This window comes from Euleptes europaea, chromosome 6 (assembly GCF_029931775.1).
Source record: "Euleptes europaea isolate rEulEur1 chromosome 6, rEulEur1.hap1, whole genome shotgun sequence".
In the NCBI taxonomy this organism is placed as follows: domain Eukaryota; kingdom Metazoa; phylum Chordata; class Lepidosauria; order Squamata; family Sphaerodactylidae; genus Euleptes; species Euleptes europaea.
The window spans coordinates 72581075-72603564 of record NC_079317.1 but is presented as its reverse complement, the minus strand read 5'-3'; the positions used below and the strand labels follow the sequence as shown (position 1 = coordinate 72603564).

Below are 22490 nucleotides of genomic sequence, written 5' to 3'. Positions count from 1 at the left end.
ACACCTCCTCTCAGAGGAGGCCCATTTTTCTGGCATGGGCGGGGGGGCCAAAAGCCTACCTTGGGGGGAGGGAGCAGGCGGGTGGCAGCTCTCTGAAATGCCAGCGGGCAGCAGAGGGGCTCCTTGGGTGGCTTTCAGCAGCTCTGCCGCTCCATGTGGCTGGAGCCCTCCAGCTGGTTGGTGAGGCTGCGGGCAAATGGTGGCCATGCTGGGCTGCCTCTCTGCGCCTTTGCCTTCTCACCCTAGCCGAAGTTCCTTAGGCCAATCAGGGCCCTTTGGGGGAGGGAGCCTCCTGGCTTGGGGGATTTGAATGGGCCAATCAGGCCCTGGCAATGGGCAAGGGCCCCCCCAGCTGGAGCATTGCCAGAGGTTTTCACTCAGGTCCTCCGGCCGGGTATTTAAGGAGCTGCCTCATCGCTTCTCTTTCAGTTCTCTCGCCTTTGTCCTGCCCACCCTCCCTTGGTTTGTAAAAATGTTGATGTTGTTTTTCTCTCTTATCACAACTTTAGAGGTAAGCGGTTTGGACATGGGGCCTGATCCAGTTGGGGGGGAAAGCCGGCCTGCGTACCCCCTTTCCTCCGCTCTGGGGACCCCAATAAGGGGTTGGGGGGGAGGCCTGGTTGGTACATGCCCAGCTTGGGAGTTGTGAGGATGGCCTCCTTCCAAGTGGCAAGGGACCACACAGCTGGCTTCCATCCACGTGGATCCCACATATTGCCATCTCAGGCTGCACCTAGAATGCGGGCTGGGTGCAGGAGGACCTCAGTTTCTAACAGCCGGGTCAGCTGAAGCCTGGATCTACGCCAATGCCTAGAGCTGTAACCAATAAAGTTGTGGCCAGTTTTCACCCAACAAAAGTCTCTGTGCATCATTTGAACTCAGGGATCCAGGGGTCTACAGGTGACTGGCGGGGGGCGGTTTTCTGCCTTGGTGGGTGGTTATTACCTAGGCAAAAGGACCCCACAGCTCAGCCCTATGTCCACAATACGAAACACCAATGAACTACAGCTGTATGAGGCAAAACATGAATGAATTATGTATGCTACAGTTTCATAAGCTTACCTTAAAGAAGCCATGTTTTCTGTTACGCTGTCCAAGCCACAAATTGCTTCCTGGGTTCAGATTTGTTTCTGGGGTGTCTATAACACGTTCATAAATCCTGCAGAGCAAAATGCTATAGTTAGCCTCAACGGAATTTTTGTTTTAACTTAGAATTAGAGAAGATTTAAAATATAAATTCACTGATAAAAGACTGTAGATCTATAAACACACAACACAAACTATATATATATATATATATATATATATATATATATATATATATATACACACACACACACACACACACACACACACACACACACCTACAACCATTCATTAAATATGCTCTATTTCTAACTTCACAACTGTAAAAAAAAATATTTGCAGATACAGCTAGAATAAAAACAGGTGGTTTGCCATTGCCTGCTCTGCGTAGCATGCCTGGACTTCCTTGGTGGTCTCCCATTCAAGTACACACCAGGGCCGACCCTGAGTAGTTTCTGACAACTGACAAGATCAGACCACCTGGGACAGCCAGGTCAAGGTACATCTAGAATACACCACCAAACAGATGACCAGATGAAGCTACAGGTTATTGTAAATGCCAAGAAGTGGAGTTCATAAAAAAGAGCTATTCTATAACAAAGATGCCTAAAGAAGATAAAATGAGCTCATGAGAGCTACTACTTGCAATATGCTCAATGTAAGTTAGAGAAAAAACTATGTTTAACACAGTGGTTTGTAGTTAAAGGATAACTGTAACAAATAACTGACACATAGGGCACTTTCACACAGCCCAAATAATGTAGTTTCAATCCACTTTCATTGCACTTTGAAGGTGGATTTTACTGTGTGAACTGGCAAAATCCACTTGCAAACGATCCTTAAGGTGCAGTGAAAGTTGATTGAAACTGCATTATTTGGGCTGTGTAAAAGTGCCCTTAGTATTTTCTTAAAGATTCTAACCTCACTCCCCCACCCAAAATAGTAAAGAATAGTTATTACATTTGCAAATGGAAACAAGCCAAGAAAAACTACAGTGACAACAGCAAACCAAAACAGCAGAGCCGTATACTTCTGAATTTTAGCCACTTGTTCAATCTCAGTTCCTGTTTGCTAGCCCTTACTTATATATAGCTGTGATACCATGAAGTGTTGCCTTATAATGACACAGGAATATTAAAATAAAGCTTTGAAGAAAGCAATGAAATACTTTACCCAAGGGAATATATATCCTTTCAAATCCATAGCAGCGAGACAGTCAAGTGTACTGGAATAAACACATCGACTCCTGTCATTTGCAATGTGTGCACTTAACAGGAATTGGATGAAAGGCTTTTATCTCATTGCCCTCAACCAAAATCAGCACCACAGATATATATTTAAATGTACGTGAGAATCAGGCTCCAAAGAGAAACATCAGGCAACCAACATAACTCAGTACACCTTTATCCTTTCATTACACTTTAGCTAGCTTTCTAGCATCAGGCCTAGAATGACCACTAGGGTTTTTAAGAGACCTTAAGAAAGCCACCACTTAGTTGTAAGCAGTAAGTAGTAGCTATCTGAGTATATGCAGGCTTCACACTGTCTTTGAAAAGAAAAAGGTGACAAAAGAGTAACGGGGGTGGTTGGGGAGAGCTAAAAAGGAACAGACAGGAAAACAGGGAATATTTTTATTTAAAATGTATGGCTTAAGAACTTTAACACAGCATAAAAGAGTTATTCACATAATTATGGGGAGTGACTGCTTACCTGCACTATAATTATAATCAACACTACTTCCTCAAAACACCAAGACACAAAAAACAGTTCAAAGCTGGAAAATATCAATGCTGCAGTGAGCTTTTTTTTTAAGCCTAGGTAATAACCTGGTTGTATTTCCCTTTAAACTAATTTACCTCTTTGAGCAGCAAAACATATTACCATTGCTTGAGTCTATATTTTAGAGATCATTGTAGCTTTGAAAGTATATATTATCTGTATCAATATTTTAAAGTGTAAGCACCCCACTTCTTCAGTAACAAATACACAATTAAACCTCTATTACAGTACTCCTTGGAGAGACTGAACAAAGCCTTTGACCCATTCACTGAGCAAACAAGCCATTGAATGACACTCTGGTGTTTTAAAAAATCTACTTAGATATCAAATCAAATCACACCTTTATTTGGCATAAATCTGCTTAGATATATGGTTCCTATATTTTTATTCATGACTTGGTGGTAGGGTTACCAACCTCAGGTAGCACCTGGAGATCTCCCGCTATTACAATAGTTCTCCAGATGACCAAGATCAGTTCCCCCAGAGAAAATGGCTGCTTGTGAGGGTGGACTCTATGGCATTATACCCTGCTGAGGTCCCTCCCCCTACCCAAACCATGCCATTCTCAGGCTCCACCTCCCAAATCTCCAGGTGTTTCCCAACCCAGAGCTGCCAACCCTTGCTGGAAAACATCTAGCCCTTTCAGAAAATGAGTCAATATTCCACAAAGAACTGTTAACATCTAAAAGCCCCAAAGCTTGAAACAAAGGAATGTACTTCTCTCCTCAACACTACTTATGAGAGAGTATTGGATTTTTATTTATCTGGCCTGGTAAAAAGTTCTAAAAGGAATGTACGATATCTGTCTTCAATGACATACGAAGAATGAATTTTTCAATGTAAAGCATACAAATCGACATGTATTATGCTGCAGCTCAATAGAACAATGTAAGGAAGACAAATGAGGCACAGACCCAAATGGTTTCTCTCTGGTTTTGTTGAAAATTTAACAAAGGCTTTGCCCTTTACGAAAGAAAGGTTGTAACAACCCCTCCTTCCTGGCATCGTTTTAGAAAATCCTATTCATAAGGTAGGTGTTAAGTGGTAAAGGATTCTTCATTTTTCTCCAAGTGTCATTTTGGTCTAATTATGTTTCTGAAGCGTCTGTGTGCCTTCTTCTTCAGGCAGCCGTTCAGATTAACCATAATAAGCTTTAGGTACCTTTTCCCATATAACTGGCATCAAGAAAGTTTGTATTCCTCCTGCTCACTGGTGCATATGGCGTTTGTTGTAACTCTTGCCATTAGAACCGTGGAAAGCAGTAGAAACCAGTCAGTTTTCAGTTTTGACACAAAATATATTTGAGTTATTGTAGTAGAATTCTGTATGTTCACTTTGCTAATAATATAGAGTGCATTGAAAACAGCAGCACCTAATATCATTGTACAAGTCGGATACAGAGAAATTATACATATACACAATGCACTGAAATACTGTGTAAGCCAGGTGATCTCCAGAATGGGTGGCAGTGATGTGTGAGGTTGCAGTGGTCATCAGAACTGTGGCTGGCTATCTGTACTCACCCAGTCCCCCTCCTAGGAAAAGCCCATACTTCACATATACTTAGCACCCAAAATATCTCTGGCATCTCCAATAGGGTTGCCAGGTGGGTGGTTGCCCACCAATACACCCAGCTGCTCCAGAGCAGTGAACGTATGAGCCACGCACGCATGCAACGACGTCACTTCCAGTTTTACATCCGGAAGCGCCCATGGGGGTTTGAGTGTTAAATTGGCCGCGGCGCTTAGGCGCTTCCTGAAGTAAAATTGGACGTGCCATCATCATGTGCGTGCATCCACGCGCATCCACGGCCACCCCAGCCCCTAAAACCTCCCGCCGATCAATACAGGGGACCTGGCAACCCTAGTCTCCAATAGTGCAGGCAGGGAGGGTGTGCATTTAGCAGGCCTGGGAAAGGGCTCTACTTGAGGCTAGACAGAGCATTCAGCACAAGAAGGCTTCGTGTTTGTTACCGCCCCACATAAAAGTGTACCCGGAGACAGCCAGGACTAGTCATGGGTGTAAAATATTGTAAAATAGTCCTAACACATTTCATACCGTAACTGCCAATGAATGACAAAATATTGTCCTTTCAATCTGCTTGCCAGGACTAAGGGCCAAACTACACGTTCGTGTTTTAAAGTGTTGGGTCCAGGTACCCTGCAACCTCATAGCAGCTGCAAGGAACTGTTTGTTTTTAAAATAAAGGAGTGCCCAAACAGGCTTGGAACACTGCCACGGGGGGGGGGGAGGAAGGACTCCTGCCTCCCCTCCTTCGCTGTTTTCCTGTGCGAAAACAGTGTGTATGATTGTGGTGGGGTATTTTCCCATTTTTGCTGCTCTGTGGGGAGTATTCTGTGCACAGGGAACAGCAAAAACAGGGAAATAATCCCCCCCAGTACTATTTTAGAGCAGGAAAATGTCTTGGAGAGGAAGACAGGAGCCCTTCCTCTGTCCACACTGGCCTTCTGAGCCTGTTTGGGCTCTCTTTTTATTTTATTTTTAAAGGCTGTTCCCCTGCAGCTCCTATGTGGCTGCGGAGAACCCGAGTTGGATCCAAGTTTTTTGCAAATCATAACATGTTGTTTGGCCCTAAAATGCAAGACTTAAAAAGCATACAAGGGATAGCTGCAGAATAATGTTCTAAATGCTGCTCCAGGGGGGACACCAGAAGCAACCGGCGGGGGACTTGGAGGGATGCTGCAGGACAGGGAAAATGTCCTGCCTTGAGTGTGCAGATATTAATGTCACTCTTCTACACACTTTCCCTGGAATAGACATATCTATACTCCAAATATAACTGAAGCCTAAATAGTACTAGAAAGACAAAACATTTCTTAAAATGTGGCATTTAAAAAAAAAACAAAGAGCATTTCACAAGGAAATGGAACTTCAAGTGGGAAACAAAAATAGTCTTTTAGTACCATTCAAAAATTCTGAAAGTTGTCATTTACCAAATCTCCTATTTGCTTCCAAATACCTTGACTTTTCAAGCAAATAGTATTTTGTCAGAATTTAAAACTGTGGCCCAGGCACACCAGATTGGTTCTCAGATTTTTGTGTTTGCATTCAATGGAAGTACTGCTTATTTAGCTGGATACACTTCCAAAATATGGAACTATTTGGCAGGCTCTCATCTCATACATAACAGGTTAGCATTAATTTAATAAATATTTTTATGCAAGGCGTTTGTTTCTGTATGACATATTGCATTACATAAATCTTCTCAATAATAACCAGGCATGGTAAGAGTGTATGAAGCCACAGTACAGCTCTACTGTAAGACGGAAAGAAGCAAGTCTATAGGTTACACTGGATCTCATGAATCTTCTTGCTAGGTTTCCAGTTCTTGGAAGGCACACCTGGCAAGGGGCTACGTAGGGACAGAGCCCAGTCCAGAGCCCACCCACACAGGGTCAAAAGGTAGCACCCATGTGTTCAGAGGCAAAGCTGAGTTGTCAAAGGGAGAGCAACCAAAAAGGAAGATCCCATCTTGGACCCTGAGATGCTCAGGAGAAACTAGGTATCTAAATATTCTAAATAAATAAAAAAAATATTGCACAGCTCTCTCTCTCTCGCTCTCTCGCTCTCTCTCTCCTTCCCCCTTCCCCTCCCACCCCATTAAGGAGATATCAGGAGGAAAGGGGGGGGGAAAGAAAAGGCAGACAAAGACAGCAGCAGTATTTGGAGAAGCTGCTTTTGAGACACAGAATAACCTGGGCTAAAAATGAAATTTAAAACTGGCAGCAAGCTGAGTACATCAAAGAAATTGCCCTGCTGTGCTGTTAATTCATTTAAAATTCCTTTGCACTAACACCAGCCTCTCCTATTATCTCCACTGTATGAAGGAAACATCATCTGGCAATGCACGAGAGGGAAAACCAGTCATGCCAATGGAAAACTAACCAGTTGTTCAAGAAGGACAGTTGCCAAGTGACTGCCAGATGCTAAGCGCAATCCTTGATTTAGAGACATTTAACAGTTGAAACAGTTGGGGAAGGCACTGGCAAACCACCCCGCAAACAAAGTCTGCCTAGAAAACGTCGGAATGAGACGTCACCCCATGGGTCAGGAATGACCCGGTGCTTGCACAGGGGACCTTTACCTTTACCTTATAACAGTTGAAAACAGAAGGAGCTTTGCACTGTAAGATACTCAGCCAAGTAGTATTTTATGACATCTGTACAAGGTTTTACAGAATTTGATCCTGTATGGGTTACTCAAGAGGGGGGACTCAAAACTATACATTATTTTTTAAAACATTTGTGATAAGTTCAGGAGGGGCCCCCTCTTGAGTAACCCATACAGAATACCTAATGCTATGGTTTCCCTGCAAGATACAGTATTTCTTTTCACTTCCTGTCCCATCCTCTTTCACTGTAGGAAACGACCTGACAGACAGAGAGGAAGCAGCAAGGCCCCTGGAAGAATCTTGACATTTGATTTACTTACATATGGACAGGCCTTGGAATGATGACACTGAATGATGTGGAAGTCATGATAAATATGACTAGACCCCATGCAGGTGATTTAACCTTTGTGCCACAGGGACTCTAGCCTTGCAGTACCTTAGCTGGAATACAATTTCAACCCTAATGAATACCTTTCAAAACCAGAGGAAAATCTTCCAAAGAGGGCTAAAAATAAAATTAGGCTATGTTGCTTTCAAAAAGGGGGCTTTGAGAAATATTAACTCCCTTGCCTTCCCAATCAGTTCAAAGGATGGGTCTTAAATTGAACTGCCGACCATTTTAGCAGACTTTATGGGAAGACAAGTCAAAGACGACTGATAGTAGCTGAAAATTACTTTAAGAGAGGGAATGCATCAGATAAAGCAGAAGAGAACCACAAGGACCCGAGAACGACAGTGATAGGGGTAAAGCAGGAAAAACAAAAGTAGAAAAATCAATGGGCCTAAAATAATGACAGCCATAACTGTTCAACTTTATGGCAGGGAATGGGACAAACCATCAAACAAAAGAAGCTGAAGTATTTTGCATAGAAATATCAGAATTTATCCTTGATATCTTATAGGCATAAATGTATATTTTTGTCACGCACACTATGAGACCAAGTGGGTGGACCTGAACTTCATGTACAAGACACCACAAAGGTTTTTCTATGATGCTATAGCAAACAGAGTTTGGCACCAATTTACAACTTCAGCAACATGATAATCTTGACTGTTTCTGATCCTTGAGCGGCAAAGGAAGGCTTGAAAGTGTGTGGTCAATGCTTGGTATCTCAGAAGTCACTAAGAAACTGAGGAGGATTTCAAATGGTTAGAGCACATGGACCAGTACTCTGATCAATACTTTCCATGCTCAATTTAAAGTATTGGCTTTCACATACAAAGCACTTCATGGCCTTGGACCCTCGTACCTGTGAGATCGCCTCTCCCCCTTTGCTCCACCATGACAGGTCCCTTCTGTCACCAATCCCCTGCAGTCTCCAAGCCCCACCCCCAAATCTCCAGGAATTTCCCAACCCAGAGTTGGCCATCAAGAATCATGGTGCTCCTGACAGCATTTTGCTTCATTCGGCTACTTCATCCCAAACAAACAAAAAAATTAAATACTGAGTGCTTTTTAAAACAGTATTTTAAAATAGTATCGCGGGGTTTTAGAAATCACTTCAATTTTATTTTCATTGAATTATGGATAAGATTTTCAGGTTTCAGTATCTGAAAACAAAACGGACAAGATTCTCAGCTTTCATTCTTTCAAAACAAATCATCTGCCTTGGGGAAATTCTTATTTCCATGTGCCGCACTCCTGCCATACTACAGAAGTTCCTAATCTTCCCCCAAAAGAAAGCAATTTAGATAAAAAATTTAGATCTTGAAGAAAGGCTTTCTTTATTGAATTTGGAAAAACAACAGTACCTGTCAACTATTTAATCAAGAAGTTATTGTTTGGCTCAGAGGGAGAAAGAAAAGGGTTTAAAATAATGTCAGACAAATTTTTAAAAAAAGGATTTGCTGTACTTTAAAGTCATTTTAACAGATCTCAAATTTAATTGTGTTAACGTATTTTTGATATGCTGATAACAGCTGAAGTATGATTACCTGTTATTACAGACTACAAATCAATTAAAATTTTGAAAATTACAAAGCCCACCAGTGAAAAAGGTCATAATACAATTTTCATAAAACGCTATGAATCCTCTAGATTTTTCCAGTAGTACAGGGCAACTGCATTAGGCCTAGCAGGGAGAGCTGTGAACAGAGTGTATGTAGAAATACTTCTTTATGAAGATTATGCCTGGAGGACCATATTTCTCTAAGTCTCTCTGAACTTGATGCAGATAACTGGAACCAAGAATATCCATCCAGTGTTTCACTGAGTACATAGCTGGAGCTAAAATTACTTAGGAAAAATATTACCCGATACTCGAAGATATCCAACTTGAAGTAGACTGGCACTATGTTTGAGGGTAACAAATATAACAACAATACACTAACAACTATGAAATTCACCACCCCAAGATATACAGTGAATTCCTGAGGTGGGGGGGCTGGAAGTTCTCTGGAGGCAGCGTGACCCCCACCGCAAGCATAAGCGGCCTCTTATCACGGAATAAGAGGCACTTAGGCTGGCAGCAGGGGCAGTTCCGTCAGGGCCTGGGCGCCGCAGAGCTGCACGCTGCTCCTCCAACGCCACAGTCTCTCCGGGACCTAAATCCCAGAAGAGGAATGCAGCACCGCCATGGGGGTGGCATTCCCAGGGGCAAAGCTGATGGTAGTCAACTTCCAAAGACCCTCCAGTCCGGGAACACCCCCTCCAGCAGCATCCTGGTGCAGCATCGCTGTTTTCAATGGGGCTTTTCCGACATTTTTTATTTTTTGTTTTTAAAAGGGGTTTTTTTTTTTTAAGCCTTGCAGCAGCCGGGAAACCTTTCTGGAGGTGCTGTGGAGGTGCTGCGGCCATGCTGTCCCCAGCTGCTGCAAGGCTTGGGAATGAGCTCCCAGTGATAGCCATGAGCTTAGAACCAATCTACATGTTGTTATGATTGGGGGTTCCTGAGCAATTGCATTAGGCCTAGCCGGGAGAGTCCTTGCATTAGGCCTAGCAGGGAGCAAACTGTTCATTATCCCAAGTGGGGGAAGTAATGAGAAATAGAAACTGGGTTCAGTCTGAAATCTACCATTTGGCATAGCAGCCCAAGAGGACCTGATGGATGAGCATCATAACACTCAGTCCATTAGGCATGGTGCAGGTGAAGTCACATGAGCAAGATATCTGACTTGGGATTGGGAGAGGGAAGTTTTTACCTCAGCAGGCAGAAGGGTTAAATGGTCAACCCTTCCTTTGTTCGGGAGTGGGAAGTGGAAGTGAAGGATGAGGTGAGAAGAGAGATGAGAAGAAGGGGAGCTCAGCTCAGACATGCGAAACCCTGAGATGCGGGAATTGGGTGGGGGTGCTTGCTCCATCTGAAAGTAACTAGCATGATGCAGCTAAGTTAGATTTATGTTTTTCCTTTTTATTTCCTTAGATCTGTATCTCTTACTATGATGGCTATTACCAATATATGTGCTCTAGTTTAATATTTTATAAGCTTCTTTCATATCTAAGAAGGCCGGCTGTGCCTGAAATCTCACCCCCACACTAAGACAGATCTTGAATGCTAAAGGACGCGCTCACGGGGGCAACTAAGTTAGTTGGAAGCTCTGCCCTAAGTACTTGCTCAAAGGCTGCCTTACCAGGGTTCCCCAAGGCACTGGTTTACTGAGAGGCTGGGCTTTATACCTTGGGGTGGCAGGAAGAAAAAAAAACACTTTTTACATGGAGGCAAACACGCAACACACATATGGGAATACACAGACCCACGGCGGGAATGTGACACATGTTACATCATTCTCCTCTCCTCCATTTTATCCTCACAACAACCCTATGAGGTAGGTTAGGAGTGTAACCGGCCAAAGGCCCAAGAGTGAGAGAGTGTAACCAGCCCAAGGTCACCCAGTGACCTTCCATGGCACAAGTGGAGATTCAAACTTGGGTCTAGGGTTGCCAGGTCTCTCTTCGCCACCGGTGGGAGGTTTTTAAGGCGGAGCCTGAGGAGTTTGGTTTGGGGAGAAGAGAGACTTCAATGCCATAGAGTCCAACTGCCAAAGTGGCCGTTTTCTCCAGGTGAACTGATCTCTGTCGGCTGGAGATCAGTTGTAATAGCAGGAGATCTCCAGCTAGTACCTGGAGGTTGGCAACCCCACTTGGGTCTCCTAGATACTGGTCCAACACTCTTAACAACTACACCACCCCGGCTTTCTATTCTATTGGAATGGAGACAACACCTGTCCCTGACTAATGCTGCAGTGTTCTACCACTAATTCCTGGTTTTTGGTCCAGAGAAGTAAATGGATGGAAAGAGCTCCTACTCAATTTAGCCCCCTTCCTGCCACAATCCACCTAAGAGCCAGTGAGATCCATGGGACATGAAGGATGCTACAGATTAAGAGAAAATCCATTGGAAATCATAATTTTGTGTGAGCAGGAGTGCCATCTGCTCTTTCAAGGGCAAGTTTAGAACTTTATACTTCTAAATACCACATGGTAGGCACAAACAACTGAAGGATAGCCATCTCCGTCATGCCCTGCTGTGGAAATATGGTGAACTGCATCAACTGCTTAGCCTGTTTCGACATTATGTTTCGACATATGAGGGACTAGGTTTTAATAGAACTCTCTCAACTATAATAAGTTGCAATTTGGTTGAAGTTCCATGCGGGAAGCAACTAACCAGTATGTATGGTGCAGCCACTTAATTGCTGCTGCATATAATAAATAACATTCATGTAAATAAAACTTGACTTTTACCATTCACTTTCTCAATAATTGCTCCTTTTCTGAACTTTCCAAAAGCGGTTATTTCACATTCTTAATAATAGCAAATAAATTGTTACAAGCTGCATGGAACAAGAATTGAACACAGAAGTTATGTCATGTCCAGAAACAATGTTTGCATTAAGCACATATAAGAACAAGTTTCCTGGAGTCTTAACAGGGTAATTTTAATATGCCTAGGGGGGAAATCTGTGTTTGAAGATATTTCTTGGTTAGCCAAGGACTGTTAGAGGTAATGTTGAACAAGCATCCATTGGCGGCTTTCTAAACAGGATGTCTTCCTGGGTCTATTCCAGTTGTTCAGCACTATCACAAACTCTGCTGTTGCAGCATCAGAAGTCAGACCAGCAAAACACACACACAGAGCAGTGAATGAAAACTTTGAACACAAATTTTTTTAGCCAAGATGTTACAATATTATTGTTTTTTCTGAACGCTGTACAAAACGATGGCCAGTGATTTAACATAAGAACATAAGAAAGGCCATGCTGGATCAGACCAAGGCCCATCAAGTCCAGCAGTCTGTTCACACAGTGGCCAACCAGGTGCCTCTAGGAAGCCCAAAAACAAGACAACTGCAGCAGCACCATCCTGCCTGTGTTCCACAGCACCCAACATATTCAGCATGCTCCTCTGATCCTGGAGAGAATGGGTATGCATCATGACTAGTATCCATTTTTACCAGTAGCCATGAACAGCCCTCTCCTCCATGAACATGTCCACTCCCTTCTTAAAGCCTTCCATGTTGGCAGCCATCACCACATCCTGGGGCAGGGAGTTCCACAATTTAACGATGATAAATTTAATTCATCGTCTTCATTGTGAGAAAAGATCTGAATTATGTTGTGACAGTGGTAGTTTAGCACAAGCTTGCTTCGTAACAGCTAAGCACTCCAGGAGAGGGAAGTTCTATACAACATTTCTGCATTTTCCCCCTTTCCACAGTGCTCTCACATGTGAAATGTAAATCCACCAGGAAGTATTGTTTAATTATAATCTGACCAATGTGTTTAGAAATTCAAACTGCATCACTGCCTTCACTTTGATCCATAAAGCTAACCCAGTGACCCATAAAACACAGCAACAGCCAATACCTGGTGTATTCAAAAATATTTCAAAAACATAATGTAATTAGCGAATTGAGCAGCAGTTCCCAAAAGAGACTAAATGTTCATCCCTCGTGGTAATCAACTAACTCCCTGAAGCTTGAAAATTGATTAACCGTGTCATTTGTTTAGTTGGAAATTTCACAAATTAGTGAAGAGCTCATGCTACAATTTTGAATATGGATTTCCATGAAATTGGTATTACTTTTCTACTTAGAACCATTTTTACACCAATGAAATTCTGAAATCATTAGTACTACTTCTTGTTCTATATACTTTCAGCAGCTTATATGATCCCTGGTGTGAGTATTTCAAACTCTAGTAGCACAATGGGGATAAAAATACCTTGCTTTTCTCATTGGCCAATAAAGATGTGATGTATATTTAAACATCCTCTTGGAAGATGGGAGATGTACACGAACATTATCCCAATCTTCAAAAAAGGGAGGAGGGATGACCCAGGAAACTACAGGACAGTCAGTCTGACTCCTGTCCCAGATTTGGAGCAGATTTTAAAGGGGTCAAGCTGCAAGCATCTGAAGGACAACTGGGTGATCCAGGGAAACCAGCATGAATTTGTTCCTAACAGGTCCTGCCAGACCACCCTCATTTCCTTCTTGATTGAGTGACAAGCTTACTGGATCGTGGGAATGCCATTGATGTTGTTTATCTTTGTCAATAAAGATTTTGACAGGGTTCCTCATGATGTTCTGTTGGGTAAACTGGAGGACTGCAGACTAGACTCTAGGATAGTTAAGTGGGTAGGAAACTGGTTGGAGAACCACACCCTAAGAGCAGTTGTCAATGGCCTTTCATATGATTGGAGGGAGGTGTCCACTGTGGTCCCACAGGGCTCAGTTCTGGGCCTGGTACTTTTCAATATTTTTATAAATGATCTCGATGAGGCTAATCCAGTCTTGGGGTTTATCAACAGGGGCATTAACATCCAAATCATAAGATGTCATAGTCCTGCTGTACACTGTATTGGTCAGGCTGCACCTGGAGTATTGTGTGCAGTTCTGGAGGCCTCACTTCAAAAATGGCCAGAATTGAGTGGGTACAGAGAAGAGGAGCACACAGGATGACTGGGGGCCTGGAGACCAAACCCTACAAGGAAAGGCTGAAGGACTTGGGAATGTTTAATCTGGAAAAGAGAAGGTTGAGGGGGGCTATGATTGCTCTCTTTAGAACACCAGCGTGGTATAGTGGTTAAGAATGACGGACTCTAACCTAGAGAGTCCCGTCTTGAGACGACAAGAGTCACTGGAAAAGACAGTCATGCTAGGAAAAGTTGAGGGCAGCAGGAAAAGAGGAAGACCCAACAAGAGATGGATTGACTCAATAAAGGAAGCCACAGCCTTCAATTTGCAAGATCTGAGCAAGGCTGTCAAAGATAGGACATTTTGGAGGACTTTCATTCATAGGGTCGCCATGAGTCAAAAGCAACTTGACGGCACTTAACACACACACACACACAACCTAGAGAACCAGGTTTGATTCCCTGCTCCTCCACATGAGCGGTGGACTCTAATCTGGTGAACCAGGTTTGTTTCTCCACTCGTACACATGAAGCCTACTGGGTGACACTGGGTTAGTCACAGTTCTCCCCGAGCTCTCTCAGCCCCACCTACCTCACAAGGTGTCTGTTGTGGGGAGGGGAAGGGAAGGCGATTGTAAGCTGCTTTGAGACTCCTTACAGGTAGAGAAAAAGCAGTGTATAAAATCCAGTTCCTCCTCCTTCATTAAGTATTTGAAAGGCTGTCACTCAGAGGAGGGCAGGGAGCTGCTCCTGCTGGCACCAGAGGACAGGACGCACAATAATGGGTATAAATTACACATGGAAAGGTACTGGATGGACATTAGGGAAAACTGTTTACAGTGAGAGTAGTTCAGCAGTGGAATCAGCTGCCTAGGGAAGTGGTGACCTCCCCCTCTCTGGCAGTCTTCAAGCAGCAGCTGGATGAACCCTTGTCAGGGATCCTTTTGGCTGATCCTGCATTGAGCAGGGGGTTGGACTAGATGCCCGGTCTGCTCCCATCCAACTCTATGATTCTAATACTAAATTCTGAAAATTAAGTACCAAAAGGCATATTAACAATGGAAATATTCATAAACCATTATATGCCATTCTAACATGCTTCAGTGTTGGAATCCCCAGTGTAAAATCATTTAGGGCACTTCCACACAGTTTGTTTGCCCTATTCCTAAATTACTGGGAAGTGGGGTTTCCTTTCTCGCTTCCCTATAGCTTTCTGGTGCTTCTACACACCTTGCAGGTTTCCCCCATCTTGTCTGAGATCTTCCCAAACTTGGTGCTCTGTGAAACATCTCATAGCGCTCCGTGAAGAGATTGGAAAGAAAAATACCACTGTCATTCAGTTTAGGTGTGTGTGTGTGTTAAGTGCCGTCAAGTCACTTCCGACTCATGGCGACCCTATGAATCAATGTCCTCCAAAATGTCCTATCTTTAACAGCCTTGCTTGGGTCTTGCAAATTGAGGGCTGTGGCTTCCTTTATTAAGTCAGTCCATCTCTTGTAGGGTCTTCCTCTTTTCCTGCTGCCCTCAACTTTTCCTAGCATAGTATGGCATAGTATAAAGGTATTAGGTGAAAATTAATGCTCCGTGATGAACTTCTCTCCTGAAAAGTGCTCCATGTCTCAAAAAGTTTGGGAACTGCTGGTCTATATGATCCCAGTCCTGACCACATCAGAACTATTTCCCCAGCCCTTCACAGCTGCCACTTCTCCCTACCACCACAGGGTTTTTCTTCATTTTTTTTTTCAAATCAGCAACTGATGCAGTGTGGTGTTAAAACAAACTATCAAGTTCTATGAATGCCCAGCTTTAATTTTTAAAAGTCTCCAGCATCCTTCATTACACAGATATGACTTTCCCCTTTTATCTTTGCAACTAAAGAGACTACTGATTTTTTTTTAATGAAAGCTGGGAAGTCGGAGAACCTAATAGACAGATCATGTTAATGCTATAACATCATGATTACATATCAATTGCCTTTTTAAAAAATGAAAAATCCCCCTGGTGACGTGGGGTGAGGAACTGGGCAGGGAAAATATGGGGAGACCAGCCATGTAGAAGCCACATTCCTGTTGCTCTAGAGAAAACCACACAAACCTGTCCCCATGTGGAAAACACACTGGAACAACAATTAGTTACAAGCAACCCTAGGCTAAATCTTAACTACCTTACCCTTCTAGTAATAGCAGATATCCAGCAAAACAAGCTCCATATCATAACATGTTTCATAATTTAGAACATTCTCATTTTGATCCTGCAAATCACCTCCACAGGTTTTAGTGCTTTGATCTATGCCCATTACCAGAGCCGTTAATTAATTGCATGAGTCTTTGTCCATTATTCTTACCTGCCCTCCCCCAAAAGAAAGCCAGATGTCCACCCGTTCTCTCCTCCAAATCCACCCTGTCAAGCTATTCCCTAGGGATGAGCTTATATGTTTATATAAAAGTATATGTATCAGTAGGGTTGCCAGCTTTGGAATGGGGAATACTTGGAGATTTTGAAGGTGGAGTCTGAGGAGGGAGGGGTTTGAAGGGGAGAAGGACTTCAATGCCATAAAGTCCACCTTCCAAAGTGGCCATTTTCTCCAAGTGAACTGATCACTGTCACCTTAGGGTTGCCGGCTCCAGGTTGGGAAATACCTGAAGATTTTTGGGGTGGAGCCTGAAGAGGGCATGGTTTGCGGAGGGGAGGGACTTCAATGTCATAGAGTCGAATTGCCAAAGCAGCCATTTTCTCCAGGGGAAATACTTCACCATTAGTGTTACAAGGGAAACACAGGGTTAAGGACCCTGTGTTTCCTTCACATTCTAGTACAACAAAACGTTTATTTGCACCCTAAGGTGTTTTCCTGGGCAACTAAAATGCAGAAGCTTCAGAGGGGAAAGAAGAAACTTGCAAAATACTTTCAGATACAGCCCTGCCCCTTTTTCAAAGTGGTCCTCTAACAGCACTAGCCATTGAAGGAACCCCAACAAAGGGCAGAAACGCACGGTCGCTTTAGCCTCCTTTATTCCCTGTTTCAGCCAGGATTCAGCCAGGATCGAACGCACGCTCGGCAAAACGCATGCGTTCTATCCTGGCTGAATCCTGGCTGAAGCAGGGAATAAAGGAGGTTAAAGCGACCATGCGTTTTCGCCCTATGTCTCTGTCCTGAAGATTAGAACTCTTTGGAGATGCAATCAGATATCTCAAACTTTCTTCCTGTTTTGTGTAGTTTTAAATGGGTTGCCAGGTGCACGCTGGTGGCGGGCAACCCCCCGGCAATTTACCCCTCTGCCCGCCGACCACCTGAGGGTTGGTGGGCAAATGTGGACGTGCGCATACATACTGCGTGCACGTCACTTACAACTGGAAGTGCCACCTCGCAAGGGGCCTTATATCACTCAAACTCTTAGTTTGAGTGGTAGAGGGCCGCTTTACCACTCAAACTAAGAGGTATAAGGCCCCTTGCGAGGCAGCAATTCTGGTTCTAAACTGGAAGTGATGCGTGTGTATCGGCACGCGCGTGCACATGCACACATTCCAGATATCAGCCGAATAGCCTCCCGCCAGAGGAGAGGGAGACCTGGCAACCCTAAGTTTTAAGCAGAATTATTTCAAATTTAAATCAGTGACAAAAGAGTGTGCTGCTATGGAGGAGCTTTAGTAGCAAAGTATGTACCGGTTTAAATTGAGAATTTTAGATACAAAAAGATGCACCCATTGCCTGAAGTGGCTCAATTACTTTAATCTGTTCTTGATCATAATGAAACAAGCTCCTCATTTTCCCCCATCCCATTTATCTCTTCTATTGGACTACATGGCTTCTTATGGGACTGAATTCCAGCCTCAAGCTTTAGACAAAACACAGTCTTTCCCTGCACCTCCCCACACACACACCCAATTCATCTATCCAATCCATTTCAATTTCTAAACAGTGAGGGGGAAATCCTACAGCATATTTACACTCTTTTCCAATTACCACATTGTTGATTGCATCTGTTTTGGGGACCACGTAATAGAAAATTCCCTGTAGAAAAGACGGTTTTCTGTTTTGCTGCTGTTGTGCTAAAAACTTCAGCATTACACTGCAGTAAGAAGCCTCCAATGTTTTAAGGATTTCTCATCATTTTGCTCTAACATCTAAATAGGTAGCATTATACTGTAAAAGGCAAATACATAATATTTGAGTCTGAGATAATGCATCTACTTCCATGCTTTAGCAAATGTCTGAATTCCTCATGTGAACCTTGCCAGTCTCGATTTGAAATTATTCATTTTATTATTACATATCCTTTCCTCCTGCTGCCACCACACCAATGGCATACACATAAGATGGATACAAGATGTCACGTGCAAAGCATAACACAATATTGCCCCTGTCCTGTTTAAAACGCAGACCTATCAGTCAATACTTTTTCTGCCTCACGATGAAAAGTCTTATAAGTCGCTGTGTAGGTCTCAGACATTTAGAACCTACAGATACCACCTGTCAGCACTATGCTGGGGGCAGCTGAACATCCAGACAGATGAAGAGTGTGTCTCCAGCAAGACTGAAAGCAAAGTAGGATGGAGTGATGGGACTTCACCACGGAGGATTCTTTCACAGGTATGTAGACTATTCCAAAATTGTACAATTTATTCTGCCAAATATATAGAATGATTTTTTTTAATAGGGGAGCTATTCCCTCCCTTGCAGAAAGGCATTAGTTTAGACTATTCCGCAAGGAAAAACCTGCACTGTTCACTGTGAAAACATTTGCAGCCTCCAACAATTTACCTAATTTATGCATCTGCTTGCTCAAGAAATCTATCGCCTTAAACTGCTTGAAAAATGCATTGCATTGCAGAATGGGGAAATGCATCACATAGCAGCTAATACAAACACAACCACCATAATTTAACAGCCAACCATTGTAATAGCCCAGGCTTATAAATCAAGGGATTATGACACACAGCACTAAGGTTGCCAGCCCAGCACTGGCAAGTAGTGGGAGACAGAGGGGGTGGGGGACCTGTAATTGCCTTACTCTGACAGCGTAACAGCACTTCGGGTGTGAACCTGGAAATGACACCATGTCAGGTCAATGTTCTGGGATTCTGTAGCGGTGGCAGAGGAGCTGCTGGGCTGAAGATTTCTCTCTAGAGCAGGAGACCTAGCTGCCCTACACAAAACTCTGTGTTCCCACACAGATACGTGACAAAGCTCAGAACAGCTTGTGTACTAGCATTAAAGTCAATACATAATGCTGTTCCAGCAGTTAATTCCTTAACTAAGATACTGAACTACATCGATGCATGGCTGCCCTGCATTGTTTGTACTGAGGCCATCGTAGCCAATGAAAGCCCTCACCTGGATGGCCCAGGCTAGCCTGATCTCGTCAGATCTCAGAAGCTAAGCAGGGTCAACCCTGGTTAGTATTTGGATGGGAGACCACCAAGGAATGCCAGGGTTGCTGTGCAGAGGAAGGCACTGGCAAACCACCTCTGTTAGTCTCTTGCCATGAAAACGCCCAAAAGGGGTCGCCATGAGTCGGCTGTGACTTGATGGCACTTTACACACACACAGCCAATGAAAGCTAGAAACGGGGAGAAGGGGGAGTGAAGGGGGAGAAGCTGCAGATGCTGAGAGCAGGAGGGACCACAGAGATAGAATGGTAAGAAGGATCAGCAGCGGGATGAAATCGCCCCACAAGTCCCTCTTTGTGGTATTTAAAGTGTTCAAACAAAGGTAGGCAACGTTTCCCTAAGATAGCATAACAGGTAAGCTGGTCATGGACCAGAAGGGGTACACACACTTACAAGTGTTGATCTCTAGCAGCTGTGTTTTCTCTCATCAATTTTTCTAACATACAGTATTTATTTAAAATCTTTAAACACCTGCCTTTCTCTCAGAAAACTGGCACCAAAGGCAGTTAATAATAATAAAACCAATACATAATAAAACATCAGATCATAACAATTAAAATATCCAGCAATCACAAATTTATAACTGCAGCCAAAGAATTGCCCTTCAAAGCCGGAGTACTAAAAACACTCTTCCACATGAGCCAAAAGCTCTTTAAAATGGTTCAGTTCAAACTCTACCAACAGATCCAGAAGGATCATCAAGGAGGTGTTAAACTCATGAAGCTGTATGTGACATTAGGTTATTATGAGGTCAGTTTTTGTTTGTTCACTGATTTGTAAGAAATCTTGAAAATTATAAATAAGACTTTTAAACAAACAAACTGAATTCTATGTTTGGCTTTTATTGTTTTATTGTTTAAATAGTCCAATACTCCTGTATATTTATGTATTCTCTAATATTACACTCTAGCAGTCAAACCATAAAAAGGAACAATATATGGTGTACTACTTTTAATCAGTTTTACACCCCTCGCCTACTGTTACATCTGCATAAGCATGAATTATATGTAATTAATAAAATGTACACGGTTTCAGGTCTGCATCTCTACAGGGCAAAAAATATATCTTAACGCACTGGGTTTTTTTCCAAGTTAGCTGATGGGTTGAAAATATCAAATACAAAAATAAAACTTAGGTAGGTGTTAACATAAGCAAATGCAGAGTCCTGACAAAAGAGATCAATTTTCCCTTTTTTGGAAATGTGTTGGATTATTCAACGATAGCAGTTCAGACTGCATGTTTTTAATAATTCCTCAACCAGGAATTATTAATAGGTTTTTTTTAACAATCCAGAGCTCAGGAAGAGGTGAAAATAACACTGATGAACTGACTGCTCTTTCATGACCGACGTTCTCTCAAAATTCTCTCAGATATTATTTCCCTCACATTAATATTGGTTTATTAACAGACAGGCAGAGTTGAGAACAATGTAGAATCAAGCTTCAATTACAACAGAAACGCAAAAATCAGCATACCATCATCAAAACAAAAAAACAAGGCTGCAAGATTCGTGTTTCATCTTTTGCTCTTTCAAAGACTGCTTCAGATGTATTTGTAAAGCAGAAGAAAAAAGAGTACATCGGTTGACTGGGATTTCAGGAAACTACACTGAAACCACAAAACCAGCTAGACTAAGTTGTGGAAGGATCACCTTTGCCACGTTTACAGGGTAAAGTGATGTGTGTTTGGTTCAGTAGGTCACTCGAGTCTACAAATAAGCACAGCTGAAACTGCCTTTGTATGCTCATCAACCGCCCTTGTTCCTACCAGCTGCTTTGCTAATGCCCAACAGCAACAGGTAGCTAACATGATGCACCTATGGCTCCATCTTCTGGTGATGTAAAATGGTAACATGTGAACGAAACAGCAAGTCTGGTTGCCAGGGCCGTTTGTTCAAGGCCCATCTTGAGCATCTGACACACTGAACTTCAAAATTCCATTCTTTCCCTACATTAGAAGTTGCTGTTTCTCAGCAGGAATTCACTGGTCTAAGGATTTTATTATGGGGTCATATGGACCATCCTTTAGTGGGCAAAAAGACTCCTAAATTTCAGGAAAATGATGTGAATCAAGATGATCAGGTGACAGGTTAATTAATTCTGATTGTCCTCACAGAGTGCACAACTGACCCAAGGTCACCCAACAAGCTTCCATGGCAGAGCATGTCTCCCACATCCTAGTCCAAAACTCTAACCACTGTACCACACTAGAATCATAGGGCTGCCGGCTAACGACTCGAAAAGCAACATTGAGATTTTAACTATTCAAGGCAATAAGCGCACTCACAAGGAAGAGACAAAGACAAGGGTTCAGAGTCAGTACCTACTGCGGACTAGAATAATAGAATCATAGAGTTGGAAGGGGCCATACAAGCCATCTAGTCCAACCCCCTGCTCAATGCAGGATCAGCCTAGAGCATCCCTGAAAAGTGAGGGGGAGCTCACCACCCTAGGTAGCTGATTCCACTATGGAACAACTCTTACTGTAAAAAAAAATATTCCTAATTAATGAAAGATTCCACATGTACCCATGGCTTATAAATACAGACCCAACCACCAAAAATCAGACAGAAACAGGGTCTAAACAACATGCAAGATGACGTTTGAACTAGTTTGTTCATACCATGTGATACTGTGAAACAGTAAGGGACTTCTAATGGGTTTTAGCGATTTTCAGCCTGCATATATTTCAAACATAAAATTATCCCAGTTTGTTTCTCTTTTAAATGCCGTTTCACAGATCCAGCTACTTATCCTTTTTCTATAGTAAGTTCACATTTCCGAATACAAGTTATATTTTTTGATTAATGGATATAAATATTAACGTTTACATAACACTTCTGCTCTAAAATGATGCACAAATATTACTAGCATTTTTTTTAAAGTCCGAAAGAATTGGTCATTGATTTTCTTGAAAAACATTTGAATTTGGCTATGTATTAATTTTTTTCTGCTACTATTTGGGACACCTGGTGGTTCCTTCCAACTCTATGATTCTACCCTCCAACATCTGTTGAAGCCAGTAGAAAAATTCCTTCTTGAAGCTGGACATTTTCTATTAGGAAACAGGTATCTTTACTGCTGTCAGCATAGTTGAAACGTAACATTCCACTGCATCCCCCCCAGAATTCAGTTATACTATTCAAAAGAATTAGGACTATTAGGAATTAGGAAGAACAGATTCTAAAGTGACCAACATATGGGCAAACACACTTTTTAGATGCATTTGTCTCATTCCCACCCGCTCCCT

At 42.7% G+C, this 22490-nt stretch overlaps 1 protein-coding gene across 1 annotated transcript in view; it reads right to left on the bottom strand.

Moving 5' to 3' along the window:
- NELL1 (neural EGFL like 1) overlaps nt 1-22490 on the bottom strand; it is a 560206-nt gene that overhangs the window by 440496 nt on the left and 97220 nt on the right. Inside the window, exon 5 of the mRNA XM_056851927.1 lies at nt 1063-1159. Coding sequence (XP_056707905.1) covers nt 1063-1159 — 97 coding nt within the window. The remainder of the gene's footprint in view (nt 1-1062; nt 1160-22490) is intronic.